General features: G+C 31.6%; 2 protein-coding genes across 2 annotated transcripts; both read left to right on the forward strand.

The window, feature by feature from the left end:
- The first annotated feature begins 220 nt into the window (after positions 1 to 220).
- LOC131164606 (two-component response regulator ORR9-like) lies at positions 221 to 1,999 on the forward strand. Its single transcript, XM_058121911.1, has 5 exons — positions 221 to 574; positions 782 to 882; positions 998 to 1,075; positions 1,333 to 1,403; positions 1,553 to 1,999. The coding sequence occupies exons 1-5, from the start codon at positions 472 to 474 to the stop codon at positions 1,743 to 1,745; spliced, it is 546 nt and encodes a 181-aa protein (XP_057977894.1). The 5' UTR covers positions 221 to 471; the 3' UTR covers positions 1,746 to 1,999.
- A 1,730-nt stretch (positions 2,000 to 3,729) lies between these two features.
- LOC131164763 (pentatricopeptide repeat-containing protein At2g35030, mitochondrial) lies at positions 3,730 to 5,918 on the forward strand. Its single transcript, XM_058122201.1, has one exon. The coding sequence runs from the start codon at positions 3,892 to 3,894 to the stop codon at positions 5,839 to 5,841; it is 1,950 nt and encodes a 649-aa protein (XP_057978184.1). The 5' UTR covers positions 3,730 to 3,891; the 3' UTR covers positions 5,842 to 5,918.
- The last annotated feature ends 10,783 nt before the right edge of the window (positions 5,919 to 16,701 follow it).

A 16,701-nucleotide genomic window follows, 5' to 3' on the forward strand; every position in this document is an offset into this window, starting at 1 on the left:
AGAAAAAAGTTCACCCTTCAAAGATTACGACTGTTGAAAGGCAGCTCTCCGCCCTAAACTAAACATACTAGGAAAAGTCCATATCAATATACTTAAAATATATATATATATATATATATATATATATATATAAATGAACAGAGTAAACACAAAAGTAATGTGATAAAACTGTTGGTTGGGTCAAATGAAAAATCTAACTTTGAAGATACGGGAAGGATTCGGTGTGATATTTGGTCGGATCTGAGCATCTCCCTCCCTTTCCCTCTGGATTTCCATATCTACACTCCCCCCCATGTGCCCCCACCCCCTCTTTAATTTCTCTCCGCCTCTCATCATAATTCATATTCTTTTATATGTATATATATATTCAACCCTTCCGTCTTCCACCTACCTCTCTCTCTGTTTCTTCTTCTTCTTCTTCTTCTTCTTCTTCTTCTCCTGCTTCTGGTGCATCATCGAGCTCTGCACACAATGGATGTGGCTGCAGATATCCAATTCCATGTTCTTGCTGTTGATGACAGCCTCACTGACAGAAAGCTCATTGAGAAGCTCCTCAAGACCTCTTCTTTTCAAGGTTTAATAAATGTTTTATGCATATGCTTGTACACACACACACACATACATACATACATATATATATATATATATCACACACGCACACGCACACGCACACACATAGATATATATATATATATATATATAGCTTGTATTCGAATTGGGTATCCCTTTGTTCTAGTTGTTTTTGTTTTGTTTTTCTAATCTTCCATGGATGGGGATGCAGTCACTGCAGTGGATTCAGGAAGCAAGGCTTTGGAATTTCTGGGCTTGCAAGAAGATGAGCGTGCAAATTCAGACTCTCCCTCTGTTTCTCCACACCATCAGGTATTTATGATTCTTTTAACTGAAATTTTCTGATTGGCTTCTCTCTCTCTCTCCCCCCCCCCCCCCCTTTCTGGGTGTTATGATTTTCATCTTTTCTTGTAAATAAAATTTTCAGGAAATGGCAGTGAATTTGATCATCACAGATTACAGTATGCCTGGTATGACAGGCTATGAGCTTCTCAGAAAGATTAAGGTGTGTTTGCTTGTTCATCTGCTTTTTTTTTTTTTTTCCTGTAATTTCATTCACACATTTCCTTTGATCTAATCTAATCTCCAATCCCGAAGGCAAACCCTTTATTTATTTAATTACCAGATCTGAGTTCCAAACATTTTGTCTGATCTTCTTTTCTTAAAAAAGAAAAAGAAAAAGATTTTTGTGTTGGGTTTATTCAACTCACTACATAATTTCATGCAAAAGGAGACTAAAATTTTAAGTCATCTGATTTTCAGGAATCTAACTCAATGAAAGACATACCAGTTGTGATCATGTCTTCAGAGAACATCCCCTCAAGGATTAACAGGTCAGAAAATTAACTTGAATTTGAATTTATGTGAATTTGGATTAAGTATAATAGAAAATTATATTGAGTTTCGTCAAAATCTGTTCAAATAAAAAATATTCAAATCAAAATTCAGGATTTCGGCTTATAGTGTAATGGGTATGGTGCAGATGCTTGGAAGAGGGTGCAGAAGAGTTCTTCTTGAAGCCAGTTCAACTATCAGATATGGACAAACTTCGACCCTATCTGTCAAAGGAAAGTGCTGAGGATCACCAATCCAGGAAGAACAAAAGGAAGTGCACAGAAGAAAATCTTTCAAATGACAGAACAAGAATCAGATACCGTGATCTGCAAGTGGCCTGATCTTTAATTTTACAAGTGCAAAATAGGAGTGACATACTAATTTATTTAATTCTTCCTCTTCTTTCATTGTTAGAATTTTCATTCTTTTTTGGGTATTTTTTTTCTTCAGCTTAATTTTGGAGGCCTATTAGAATTGTAAATACAGAGAGAAAGGGAGGGAGGACAGAGGGGGTGCTAATCCTAAACCCTAAATCTGTAATGCAAGACTTTTGCAAGTGCCAAAAAAAAAATTTCCAAAGGGAATTCATGTTCAATTTTGTATTCTGCAGAGGCCAAGCAAATTGCATTTGTAATTACACCATTTATTTTCATTTTTTGTCATTAAAAATTAGTTTGACACCTAATTCATTTAGGTAGTGTTTTGATAGATTTTGGGGTTTTGATTTTGATTTATATGTTACACAAATTTAAGGCTTGAAATTTATATTTTTATATGACAGATTAATATATTTTTAAAAATAATTATGAATTTAGTAGATAAAAAAAGAGTTTTAAAAAAGAAATCTATGAAAATGAGCTTTTGAAAAAAATTGATAAAAAATTATTTGAACTGATTTAGATTGCTATGAAAATTGATTGGCCATTGAGAAAACAACTATTAAAAAGAAAAGAAATTGATAAAAAATTACAAATTTTCTAACATATTCAAAATGATCAAAAAATAATTGTCATTTTTTGAGTTGGTGTAAATCATGCATGAATAATTTCATAACATATGAAAACAAAAAATTAAGAAACCCATTTTTTGTGGGAAAATAATCAATTTATGTATTTTGAAAATTTTAACTACAAAAAAATTTGAAACTCTAAAAATTCAACGGTCTAATTTTTCAGGAATTAGATTTTGTTAATCATCTTATATTTTCATTTTACTGTGAAGCATGTATTTATATAAGTAAATACATTGACATCCTAAAGGTTAATCACATAATGAACCATTATGTGGATAGTTGTAACCAATTATTTAGATAGTTATCCACATAAATATACATGTTTTACAACAAACTTCACAACTTTTAAAAACTACCAAAAATTGAAAGTAAAATTAAAATTATAAAAACTCAAAAATATTTTCCAAATACTTTGTGCCCAATTTCTTTAATGAAAAGATGGGAAGCAATCACCCTATTGAAACGATAAAATTTTTTATATTATATGTGTTAAAAATAATTAAATTATATCGATTCAAATTAATCCTATAACACATTCAAATACTTAAAAACTTTATAGTCAAACTTTATTTAATTGTAGTAACTAAAAAATTAATCTTATTAAGTATTACTTTAAATTTATTTAAATCTTACACTGTAAAATCAACATTCCGCATGTTTGTAGATACTTTATACTCTTCAGAGAATTTGAGATGAGAAGGGATCTCATTTATTTTAGTTTATTTAATTATAAAATTATTATTAATTTATTTTTATACAGTAAAAAGCTTTTTTTTAAAGATAAAAATTGCAAAATATTGAATAAATAAAAAAAAATGAAAACTCAAGTGAACAATCAAAAACTTTGCTCGGAAGAATTGATTTAAACCTTAAATTTGGATTTGGGTAATATGAATAAATTTTATTATAATTTTATATTACATATGATCCAAATCCAATATGAGTTCAAATTTAAAGTCTCTTAAATATAAGATGATTGTATATATCGAGAGAATTGTATTCATTAGTATAGAAAAATAAGTAAATTATAAAATGATTGCAAAGTATGAGAATTTATCAAATATAATTTCAAGATGTATTTAATTTTTATGTTTTGCAATAAAAATATTTTAGGCTTGTCTATTTATTTTGAAATGATTTTAATAATATTTTATACCAAATTTGTTCCTAAATTTTGCTTCAATTAATAAAAAAATACAACTTGATTTTTATTAACTCCTAAAGAATTTAAACATTTAAATTATTAAAATATCAACTTGCAATTTCCAAAGATATTAAAAAAAAAAATTGCTACTCCAAAAATCTTCCTTGGCTTATTTAATAAAGTAATAGGATTGTATGCTTTGTTATTCGAACACCTTAGGATAGACTTTTCGTGGAGCCGATTGTATGAAGCAGTTCGCCGTTGTTCGACTGTTTGAGCTCGAGATTTTCAGTAATGGAAACATTTAATTGTTGTTCTGTGCATAACGGGAATGTCAGCGCTGTTTCGGTCATCAATCGCTTGGGCTTATGTTGCCAATTCTACCAGAACACCTCTTCTGAGTTCTACTCAAATTCTTGTACCCACCGTGAGAAATCTGAAGCTTCTGTGGTATCATCAATGTCAATCGTATTATTCAACGATGGATGGACCTGGAGTTTCCAAAATGTCGATACCCAGAAGAGATTTCTCTTGTGATTCAAACATTGCTCGATCAAATTGGATGATAACGGAGCTATGCCGAAAAGGGAGGATTGATGAGGCACGCCAGGTGTTCGATGGAATGCCTGATCCAAATGTGATATCGTGGACTGCGGTGATTACGGGTTATTTAAAGTGCGCGGTGATTGATGAAGCTAGGAGTCTGTTTGATAGATTGGATGCTAGGAAGAACGTGGTCACATGGACTGCCATGGTTGGTGGGTATATTAAGGCCAATAAGATTCTGGAGGCAGAGAAGCTTTTTAATGAAATGCCGAACAAGAATGTCGTATCTTGGAACACAATGATTGATGGGTATGCGCAAAATGGTCGTATTGATTCAGCTTTACATTTGTTCAAGAAAATGCCCGAGAGAAATGTGGTTTCTTGGAACACGATTATAACGGGGTTGGCTCAATGTGGAAGAATTCAGGAGGCACGAAAGCTTTTTGATCTTATGCCTGAAAGAAATGTGATTTCTTGGACTGCGATGATTGCGGGTTTGTCAAAAAATGGGAGGATTGATGAAGCCAGGGCACTTTTTGATAGAATGCCAAAACGTAATGTGGTTTCTTGGAACGCAATGATTACGGGCTATGCACAGAATTTGAGGTTGGATGAAGCTATTGATTTGTTTGGGAAGATGCCCGAGAGGGATCTTCCTTCCTGGAATACGATGATCACAGGTTTTATCCAGAATGGGGATTTAAGAAGGGCGAAGAAATTGTTTGATGAAATGCCTCGTAAAAATGTCATTTCTTGGACCACGATGATCACGGGCTATGTCCAAGACGGACAAAGTGAAGAAGCATTGAAGAACTTTTCAAGAATGCTGGCGGCTGATGGAATAAAGCCTAATCAAGGAACTTTTGTGAGTGTCTTGGGAGCTTGCAGCAACTTAGCTGGCCTCAGTGAGGGGCAGCAAATCCACCAAATAATTAGCAAAACAGTCTATCAAGATACTGCATTCGTGGTGTCTGCGCTCATAAACATGTATTCGAAGTGTGGGGAGTTGGGAATTGCTAGGAAAATGTTCGATGATGCTCTGATAAGCCAGAGGGATTTGGTATCTTGGAATGGTATGATTGCTGCCTATGCCCACCATGGATGTGGCAGAGAGGCAATTAGCTTGTTCAAAGAAATGAGGAAATTTGGATTCAAACCCGATGATGTAACTTATGTGGGACTTCTCTCTGCTTGCAGCCATTCTGGTTTAGTGGATGTAGGGCTAAAATTTTTTGATGAGCTTGTCAGAGACAGGTCCATAAAAAAAAGAGAAGATCACTATGCATGCTTTGTTGATCTCTGTGGTCGAGCGGGAAGGCTCAAGGAGGCTTTTGATTTCATTGATAGAATTGGGAGAGAAGCATCTGGTGCGGTTTGGGGAGCACTTCTTGCTGGATGTAATGTTCATGGAGATGAGAATATAGGGAGATTGGCTGCAAAGAAACTTTTGGAGGTAGAGCCGGAGAATGCTGGTACTTATTTGTTATTGTCTAACATGTATGCATCTACTGGGAAATGGGGAGAAGCTGCAAAAGTGAGGTCGAAGATGAAGGATGAGGGCTTGAAAAAACAGCCCGGTTGCAGTTGGATTGAAATCGGGAATAGGGTTCATGTATTTGTAGTTAGAGATAAGTCTCATTCCCAATCTAAGCTTATTTATTCTTTCCTCCGTGATCTTCATGCGAAAATGAAGAAGGCTGAATGCGTACGAAATGATGATTTAGTAGTTTGCTAGCACCATCTCCTGTGGTTTAAAAATGTAGATTATATTATCCTTCTGTTTGTTGTTATAATAAAGACAACATATGTGTCCACAACTCTTATTTCATTTGTCGCTACAACGGGAATAACCTTTGCTTTCTTTTCCACTGGCTACTAAGATATTTCAGTCCAGGTTATTTCTTCTCTGCCCATGGATTCAGTGGTAGTTTGAAAAGGTTAACCTATACGAGGACTCCGAATCTATCCTAATTTTCAACTCCTGGAGCATTTTTTTGCTTACTATGCCCTTCCTTGGGTCTAGGACCCAATAATTCTTCGCTCTTTTCTTTGAAATCAATCTCTATAAAAGCAGAAGTGATTTTATATGATGATATCTCAACATGCAGGCTAGCCTGCCTCAGAAGAGCTATAAACCCAAACTTGACTAAACTCCTAGGTCCAAGTTGGGCAAAGGGCGTTGACACAGGTGATGCTGAAAACTATTACATAGCAGCTGATGTCACCAGAGAATCTTAGTGCAATCTAACCAAACAAATTGGTCCCTTTGGAAGCCTCTCTTTATATATATAAGCATTCAATCCCGCTTAGGCAAGTGAGTTCACTAGTTTTTCCTTTGCCCTTTCACCTTCTCTTCTTTATATAGCTGTCATGTTGAGTCACAATTTCAACCTCAAGTTATTGAAGTTGTCTTTGGAAGACAAAAAACCTATCCACTCTAGCATGGATCTCCATATCAAAGGTCTGTGCTTGATGCCCATCCTAAGTTGTGCCAGCCCAATGAGCCTCCAAATTCTTATTTAAGAGCCCCATATGACCAAAACACACTCACCTTTCTTGATATTTGACCAAAAAAAAAAATTGAGACCACTCTTAAGATTTGTCAAAATGACACAAATATTCCCTCAAAAGACTTGTCTTTTTACAAAATATAAGAGAAGATTTGTGTCTTTTTGACAAATTCCAGGAGACGTCTTGAGAGTTTTGAAATCTCAGGAGAGTAAATGTTTTTTTATCAAACCTTAAATGTCAATATCTTTTTCTCAAAAATAATAATGATAAAAGCAGCTGGCTTGGGATGGTTCCTTTTTGGTACCTTTTTAAAAATAAAAGGCCTGGGGGCCATATATTGGAACATAGTATGCTGTTTTGTTTTATATGGGGGCTCATCCAAATATAAAAGAAGTGTATAAATAAATATATTGAACAGGAGGAATATCAGATTTGCTTCATCGCCAACTCAAAGATCAACAAAGGAGATTCTGCTGATTCTGTGGGATATCTTATCAGATCCTTCTCCCTAACGCAATTCAAGTGGATCTTTCCTGTTTCTTTTGATACTGTTCAAATGATCCTCAACACACTTCTGAAAAATATAGGAGTCTGTGACTTAAACACTGTTCGGAAAGAGTGAAAAAAGATATGAGATGGGACTCAGTTATTTCCCGTTGTGTAGTTCTGGCCCAACAGGCCTCTAATTAATTAAAAAAACAGTGCTTATGGCTTGCTCATATCTACAATGGATTCTTTCCCACCAACACTCGAAACAGCTTCACGGGTCACTTTCTCTGTTCCATTACTCTTCAAGGCACTTCTGTTTATTCATCGTTTTGCTCTTGCTTTGGTGCATAATACAGCAGTTTGAATGGATGGCTCCTCCAGATATTCAGTTTCATGTTGTGGCTGAGGATGACAGCATCATTACAGAATTTTTAATTGAAAGGCTCCTCAGGACCTCACCATTTCGAGGTTGATTTCATATTTGATTGTAATGCAGAGACAGAATGATCTCAGAAATGGGATTTTGGTAGACACCCCCAATTTTTTTGGGGCTTATATAACAAAAAAATTGGGTAAATACAATAAAATGATAAAATGCCAGAAATTAAAAATATTGAGAAAATTGAATTTTTGCAATGAAATTTTTTTTTTGAAAGAAAAAAAAAAAAAGCAGAAAAGGAAAAAATGAAAAAAAAAAAAAAAAGGTCGGATTTTCCATGCTTGTACCTTCTCCCACACAATAAAATTTTAGCTAAGAAATCAAAATTTAAAACTAATTAGTTACTTAAGATTGATTGAGCAATTTAAATTAATTAATCAACTTAATTAATAAATTAGTTTTAAGTTTGATAGATTAATTTAAATTTTGATTAGTCAATCAAATTTAACTTAGGATTCAGAAACAAGCCTATAAATAGAAGATTTCAGAAAGATAGAAGGACATAAACACACAGAGTCAAAACTGAAATCCAAAGAGAGTAAAGAAAAAAATAGTTTGTTGATAAATTTGAGAAGGAATTAAGAGGATGAGAAAGAAGAGCTAGAAAGCTTGAGGTTCAAAGGAGGGGAGGGAAGTAAAAAGGTTAAAGGAAAGGTGATTCAAATGGCAGAAATAGCAATGGAAGAGTTAAAAAAAACTCACAAGAAGAATTGTAAAGTGAAGAATTTAAAACAGGTTAGTACTTTATTTTACACTATTTTCTTTTAAATTTTTTTAGCAGATCTTAAATTTCAAATTTTTTAGTTAGTGTTTTAATAGAATAGAAAATAATTTATTTCCTCAGAATATATATCAAATAAAATTCGGATATTTGACCCGAATTTAGAATGCCCCGGCCTGAATGTTGACCCTAATTCAATTACCCATAGTTGGATCTAATTACTCGAATTTGAAGCACTTTTTGCCACGTGGGTGATGTCATGCTAAAGTTACTTTGCTGCAGAAAATTTAAAATATATATATAAAAAATAAATTTAAAAAGGAAGTGCCACGTGTCACCATTATTGGTTGATAAGGCCATCTTTTCCCAATCGACCGTTGACCCGATTTAGATCAGTTGAACTGGTCTGACTTTTCCAAATTACCGGTTCATTTATTTAATTTTAAAATTTATTTTAATTTTAAAAAATGAAAATATAGTAAAAAACTTAGAAAAAATAAAATAAAGTAAAAAATAAAATAAAAATTTTGAACTATTTCAACTCTGATAACAAAAAAATTAAAAATATTCTATAAAAAATGAAGGGAAAAGTGTTTAAAAATCCTAGGAAAAATGCAAAAAAATGTTGGAAAACTTTTAGAAAATTAAAAAAATATTGAAAAAATTTGGGAATGTTTTAAAGACAATTTTTTTTTAACAAATTATTGAATTATTTTTGTATATATTTTATTTTTATGCGTGTGCGTCTCAATAATTAAATAAAGGACAAAAAGGTATTTTAAACCTCACCTATATTAGCTCTAAGAGGGTTTGTCTAATAAGATCACATCCTTTAGAGGTTTTATTAGACATTCATAAATCGCACCTTATTCTATATTTTATTTTAAAATTTTAATATTTATTTATATTTGTTGAAAGAGTTAATTATAGACAATTAGATTTAATTTAGGGATAATTCGTAATTAATTAGATATCGTTCGCAAAGCGGGTGTATATGCAGTGCTAGTACCTTTCCCAGATTGAACTCTCAACCCCAACTCTGATAAATGCAGACCGAGACTACTGATTCTTTGGTCTTAGATTAGTTTAAAGAACAATCAATAAGCAGTGATTAGGTGAACTAACCGTACCTAAGAAAATAACAAGTTAGTGGTAACTTTATCGAACTTTTGTAATGATTATATTTTCAATGATGAACAAACTTTAATTTTATTAGTTGGTATGTAATTCAAGTTTTCTTTTTATATTATGGGAAACTTAGGGTGGCCAAAGTCCTTTGAGCTTTTACCTCCTTACCAAGATTTAAGACAGGACTAACCTTACCTAGAAAGATCAATCCCCAAATCGATCTTTTTAGGACCTCTTTTAGCTTTGGTCGGCCTTTACCATTCTATTCAAATGAATAGAGAATTGCTCGAATATTGCAAACAAGAAATTCAAACCTTACTCAAAAAGGGACTTATCCGAAATTCCAAATATCCTCAAAATTGAAAGAAGTGTTCAACTTCTTTACTCGTCAAAAGTAGATTTCAATAAAGCTAATTTCAATAAAGTCTGACAACTCAACTTTTTCAAACACAGATTCTATCCGTCAACTTTATGTTTAAATCACAGGTTCAAGTTCCACCGACAATTGAATGAAAACCACTTATTTAAAGTTATTCAATTATTGTACTTAGATTCAATTATTCAATTCTTCAATTATTGTATCAGAATTTGTCTATTTAAGAGTTTGTATCTCGCATTATGAGCAGACCCGATAAAGTGGATCGGGTCGGATAATTCATGGTGAATAAGGTGGATTATTAGGTGAAGAAATCATAATCCATATTTGACTTGTTTAAGTGGCGAATTAGGCAGTTTTAGGTCGGATAATTCATGGCAGATAGACGGATAATCCATCATTCTCAATTATAATTTTATTAATAATTTATTTTGTGTCATAATAATTTAAATTGTATATGACAACTTGCAATTAGTTTGTGTATTAACTTTTCTAATAATTATACCAATCATTCAATCGTTTATACTAATTAACAACTCCCGATCATCTAAGTAAAACTGTAAGTATTAAAACATAATAAATTAGTCTTAATCCAACTCAAAATAGAAACTCAAACTGTGTGACTCGTGTGAGTCTCTCTAAAATCTAAACATTACAATTGTTCTTAAAGCATGCGAGTTTCTTTAAACGCAACTATTTAATCGATTGTGTGAGTGACAATTGTAAATAATTTCATAAATGGGTGTTTGGTAAGAAAGAAAAAAAGAAGAAAAAATGTCATAAAAGTGGGAGAAAAAAAATGAAAGAATCTTATTTTTTCCAAATTTTAAAAATTTTGTGAATATTTTTATTTTAATTGTAGTTTAAATTCCCATGGACATTTTATTTCACTTTTTATTATAATTCTAAATAGAATGATTTAATCACAAAAGTAAATTCTACACATGGCAACTTGTTGCCATAAGAACTAATAATAACAAATTCTAATTTACAATTTAAAAGAACACCTAACTTTGTGTGTACCTCATTACATCTTAACATGTCTCATTTCAAGTCGAACATTTGAAAAATAATTTGGCTATTAAATCATTTATATTAGGTGGGGGGACTTTCCTATAACTTCTAAAGAAAATATTTGTAAATGTCTATGTATACATTCATATATAAATACAAAAATCCATTGATCTTATATACGTATCAGTTTCAGGTCTTAAATTTTAATTTGCATGCAATTAAATAAAATAGACTATGAAATTATATATAACTTCTTCTAAATTCGATGAAATTAAAACCTAAAATTCAAAAGTCATACTCGCAAATGCTATCTTAAGTGCAAAATCCTAAAATAGAATTCACTCGAATTCGGTCATAAGTACTAACTCTTTGATTAAACTATAATAGATCCAATTAGTAGAACTCAATTAAATATTTACCTAATTTATTTTTCAAGTATTTTATTTTTTGAGTGTTCAACATACTTAACTGTAATCTTTTTAAAAAATAAATTAAGAATTTTTTGAGAAGGTAAGAAAAATATATTAGCTCCGTAAAAAAAATACAACAGGAGAAAAGCACATGAAAAGGTAACTTAGCCAAGAAAGAAAATCAAAACAAATTTTTTTTTCAATATGAAGAATAGATGGTTCTCTCAGCCCAAGTGATACTTCAACATTAAGCAAAAGACTCATGATCCAATGGAGGAGAGCCAATGATTGCCCTTATTGATTTCCCTACAATAGTTGATTTTTTCTTCAAAAGGGGAAAAATAAAAACAAGAATTAAGGACCAATAGCAGATTTTGAATCATCGAAACACTTTGCCATGAAAAATAATGCAGAAATTAAAGAATATATGCAATCCACCTCAAGTTGAATCGTGAACTGGCCGACTGGCTGAGTGGCCGGCGAGGGCCGACTAAGCGAGTGACTGGGCGAGGCCCCGAGGGAAGACTGGGTGAGGGAATCGTGGCTCGTGGCCGTGGGTGCCAGTCGGCGACGGCAGTGGCAGTGGGAATCGTCGTTGTCGTGGGATGGGATGTGGCCGCGCAGCTGAAATCGTGGCTGGCATGTGGCTGCGCAGCTGTAGTTGAAAGTTTAAACTCTGAAAGCTGAAACAATGCAAGTATGAAACCATAATAGGACTTTTAGACTGGGCTGGCTTGGGAGTGGGAGGGACTGACGGACTATGGGCCTGTGGCCGTGTGGCGTGGGCCATGTGGCCGTGGGCGTACAAAAATTACTGAAAAACTGAAAACCGGATCGAAACCGAACTGAAATCATAAACTGTTCGGTTTTGTGGTTTTCGGTTTTGGTTGCGGTTTTCAAAAATAAAAATGTTCGGTTTTTGTTTTATGTTGAAACCAAACCGAAAAAAACCAAAAAACTGATTTATATAAGATATATATATAATATGGTTAGTAAAAATAAAGCATGTAATATAGTCATATAGTTACTATAGAAAATAAAATTTCTTAATAAATTTTTAAGAATTTTATGAAAAATAAAGGTTATTTTTGTTAAAAGTGTTCAACAGATTTTATTTTGTTAAAATTATGAGTCCTTATAAAAAATTAAAATGCTCAAAAAAATTTTAACAACTTTATGAAAAATAAATGTTATTTTTTTTGTAAAAAAAATCGATTTAAAACCAAAAAACCGCAACCGAAGCGTCACATTTTCGGTTTTCAATTAAAGCATAATTTCGGTTTGGTTTCGGTTTTAGGTTCTGGCCAAAACCAAACCGCACCGAACCGTGTACAGTCCTACGTGTGGGCACTGCCGCATTAGGCTCTCCATACTTGGGTAGTGGGTTGTAGGCCGTTGGGCTTTTATAGGTTAATTAGTAATGAACTTTTAAGTGGTTTGGTAGATATTCGTCCGATAAAATCGACCCAACCCGCTAAGGAGGCGGATATAAAAATGAAAAGTCATATTTGACTCATTTAGCAACAGTTGACTATAAGTCGATTAAAACGGATCGAATGCGGGTTGGATGAACGGATTTTTATCCATTTGCTCAAGTCTAATTGTGAGGTATCGATTTTTGGAAGAGAATTCACTCTTGAAGGAAGTTCTTCGAAAGAATTGAACACCTCCTTTCTTTGTAAGTTTTTTGTTTTTATTTCAAGTACTTGTATTGTAGTTAGTTTATCAAGTTATCAAAGTATTTTCAATATTGTTGCATTAATTTTGCTTGACAACATTAATTTTGCTTGAGGTGGAATAATTATAATTTAATTATAGAATGAGTCAAAAATCACATTTCTATATGCTACATTATCTTCCCTAGTTTTTGGATTCTCTTTTCATATTTTCCTTTCTTACTTTCATTTTATACTTACCGAAAACATGATAAGTAATTCCACTTGTAGAATTTCGGATTTTTTGAATTTTAAATTTTCATTCTTTCTTATTGTTTGATTAAGTTAAATTAAATTATCTGAGTCAATTTAATTTTAATAATTTTAATATTTAGTTTATTGTCATTTTCATCTTTATAAGGGATGCCATTAGAAAAGAGACCTATGAATCTAAATAAGATGTGTCATGTTTCCATATTTGGTTCTAGACAAATTTTAAGAAAATTTAGAATTGCTCCCAATTGCTCTGAAGTTTGACCGGTTAACTTATTTATTGAACTAGTTCAAACTTGACCTCTTTTCAGCGATTATTAGATCAAATAAACGTCTCGTCAATACTTTCAGAAAATTTTTGCATATTAAAAGTTATTCCAAAAACTTAAAATTATTTTACAGTTGTATAGTTATGAAACACTAAAAAATACCATATTATTTTATAGTTCCTTGATATTTATGTAGAACGCTAAAAAGAGTCTTTTATTATTTTCCCAGTTCTCCATTAAAATGTTGAAAAACACAAGAAAAAATAATTGTATTTCTTTTAGGGTCTGTTTGGATTATGGATTTTACTTGTTCAAAGGAGAAAACTCATTTTTCCTTTATGTTTTCCTTCTCTATTAAATACTATAATAAATGAAAATTTACTTTAATGTGACTAAAAGTTAAGAAAAACTAAATATTAAAAATGTGTTAAATTAAAATTTTGTTTATAGATTTGCTATATTTTTTTTATTTTATTTATACTTTATTTGATAACCAAACATGAAAACATGATTTTTTTTTTAATATTTTTCTTTCATTCCCTTAATATTTTCCGAGTTCCAAACAAAGCCTTTGAAATTATGAAAAAAAAAAAGGCTATTTCCCACCACTTAGTAAATCTAATGTTTTTTAAAAGAAAATCCTAAATTTATTAATAACCTTCATTTATGGCGGACGAAAACCGTGGTTATAAACAAGTTACAAGGGATTTACAATTAAACTAGCAAAACCATCTCAGGCAACAAGATCAAAAACAAACCTAACAGAACACGACCCAAAATCCAACTAAAACAAATTAAACAAGGCCATATGAAACAAAGCAAAACAAACAAAAACAAAACAAAATACCTACAAACTGATAACAATTACCTATAAAACAAAAACTTGAGAAAAATATAGAAAGACTAAATGATGTCAATTAAAAACGAAAGTTTGGAATACTTATCTTATTCATACGAATTAGACCTCTCATTTTACTTGACAACACATCACTTACAAAATATCTTCTCGTGTTGTCTCCCTCGCCTTGACGAGCCAATTAATATGTCACGTGATTATCTTTTCTAAATTGGTATTTTATAGAGAATTGAAGATCTTGTATCTCCTCCTCTAATAAAGTTTGGAATACTTATCTTATTCATACGAATTAGACCTCTCATTTTACTTGGCAGCACTTCACTTACAAAATATCTTCTCGTGTTGTCACCCTCACCTTGACGAGCCAATTAATCTGTCACGTGATTATCTTCTCTAAATTGGTATTTTATAGAGAATTGAAGATCTTGTATCTCCTCCTCTAACAATTCCTAAAAGTCTCATAAGTATCAAGAACAAATTCTAGATGTGATCCATCCCACCCACCACCAATTCCAAGTCGTTTTGTAGTAAGCTAATTATTATGTTGTAGAAAGCAATTTTTATTTTTTCATTTAAAGAAGTTTAACCTATTTCTTAATTTTTCAACATTGGTAGTTTCAAAATTTTTTATTTAAATTTATAATAATAATAATATTAATAATAATAATAATTTGGTATTTAAAAAAAATAAATTTTTTGAAAAAAATAAAAAAAAAATAAAAATAAATTTTCACAGGTAAACATCCCAGAAAATTTACCAAGCAATTTGCCCAAAAACAGGAGAATCGGCCAATGTGATGTGCAGTGCTACTCTCTTTTAATTAATTAGCAGACAGAATTCAATACTAAAACAGGGGATCAGCCAATGTTATGTGTAACAGCGTAATGCTATTCTCTTATAATTCATTAGTAGATAGAAGAATTCAATACAAAAACAGGGGAACCAGCCAATGTGATGTGTAATGCTGTTAACATTTATTGAATTCATGGTTATTTGGTATCATATGTTTGGAAGAAGTGGCAGATGAGTTCTTTCTGAAACCACTTCAGTCATCAGATGTGAACAAGCTTAAACCCCATTAGCTAAAAGAAAAAAGCTATCTAAGGAGCTGCAAGTCCTGAATTGAAACAGAGATATGCCCTTTTTATCATTTGTGTAGCCTTTCTTTCACATTTATTAAATTTTCCTTTTCACTATGTTTGGGAGTTAAATTTCAGGTTTTAGATTTAGATTTGTATAAAAATGTAATATCAAATTGTATTTAATTTCATTCAAATTCATCCAAATCTATATTGGTAATATCTATATCACCAAACACTACCTAGATAATATTTTGAAGAGTAAATTTCGGACCTTAAAATTAGATTCAAGTGAATTTTCAAATAAATTTTAATACAATTTTATATATCATCTTATCCAAATCTAATACAACTTGAAATCCCAAACCTCTTCAAACATAGGATTAGGTTATTTGGGATTCTGCATTCTTGCTTGTTACTAATTGTGAAGCTCTTATTGCTTTTTCTGTTTTCTTTTCTTTATATTTAGTCTAGTAGGCACCAGCTCTAGCTCTAATGCATTTACAACAAACCTAATGTTTTTTCTTTTCTTTAAAAATTAAATTTTTATTATTTTTTATTTTCTTTTTCACTTTTCTTGATAGCCAAACATAAAAAACCAGGTTCCTCCAAAATTTCCTTTACTTTTTTTTTTTTTTTTATAATATTTTTCAAGTTCCAAACTGGACCATACAAAAAATGAAAATTTACTATAAACAGGAGTTTGGAATTCAATAATCAATAAAAATTAATTTACAAAAGAGACTTTATATGAATCATCAAACGCCCTTATTGATGAGAACAGTAGCAAGAACAAACCCTTGTGTCTTCAAAACGAAAAGAAAGTCTTGTTGTGTGAAGAACACAAGCATGGGGATTTGGCTCAAGTCCATCTTTTCTGAAAATAGGTAAGCTAAGAACTTGGTAATGACTTAGCTTCACAACGTGTGGAAAAATAATAAAGGAGTCAATTTGACTTTTTTTTTTCTTGGTCGGTTTTTGTTTAACGTATGTGTTCTTTTTTCCTCCCTATGAGAGTGAAATGTTTATGCGTGGCTCACAGGTCATGATTAGATATATTTAATATGAGTTGTTGAAATACTTTTTATTTTTTTATTATTTTTTTTTTTAAGTTTGTAATAATTGAACAAGCTATTTTGCATCGAAAAATTACTAAATATATCTGGATGTATATACCATATCTAATATGATTTTGTCATGTATTTATTTTAACTGAATTGAACAATTTGTTTGTACATGATGAATTCATATTAGACCCAGTGTATCTCGTTTTGTATGATGATATAGAATCCAAGTTAGGTGTGGATAAATTTTTGACTATTTTGTTTGTTACAACTTTAATTTTTCATTAGCAAATTGAACATGAAATGTTCA

This window comes from Malania oleifera, chromosome 9 (assembly GCF_029873635.1).
Source record: "Malania oleifera isolate guangnan ecotype guangnan chromosome 9, ASM2987363v1, whole genome shotgun sequence".
Taxonomy (NCBI): Eukaryota; Viridiplantae; Streptophyta; class Magnoliopsida; order Santalales; family Ximeniaceae; genus Malania; species Malania oleifera.

Excerpts from the sequence above, each read along its gene's own strand:
- LOC131164606 (XM_058121911.1), top strand. The coding sequence starts at position 472 with ATGGATGTGGCTGCAGATATCCAATTCCATGTTCTTGCTGTTGATGAC. Across the intron at positions 883-997 it reads CTGTTTCTCCACACCATCAG|GAAATGGCAGTGAATTTGAT; the intron begins GTATTTATGATT and ends TAAAATTTTCAG. Across the intron at positions 1,076-1,332 it reads AGCTTCTCAGAAAGATTAAG|GAATCTAACTCAATGAAAGA; the intron begins GTGTGTTTGCTT and ends TCTGATTTTCAG.
- LOC131164763 (XM_058122201.1), top strand. The coding sequence starts at position 3,892 with ATGTCAGCGCTGTTTCGGTCATCAATCGCTTGGGCTTATGTTGCCAAT.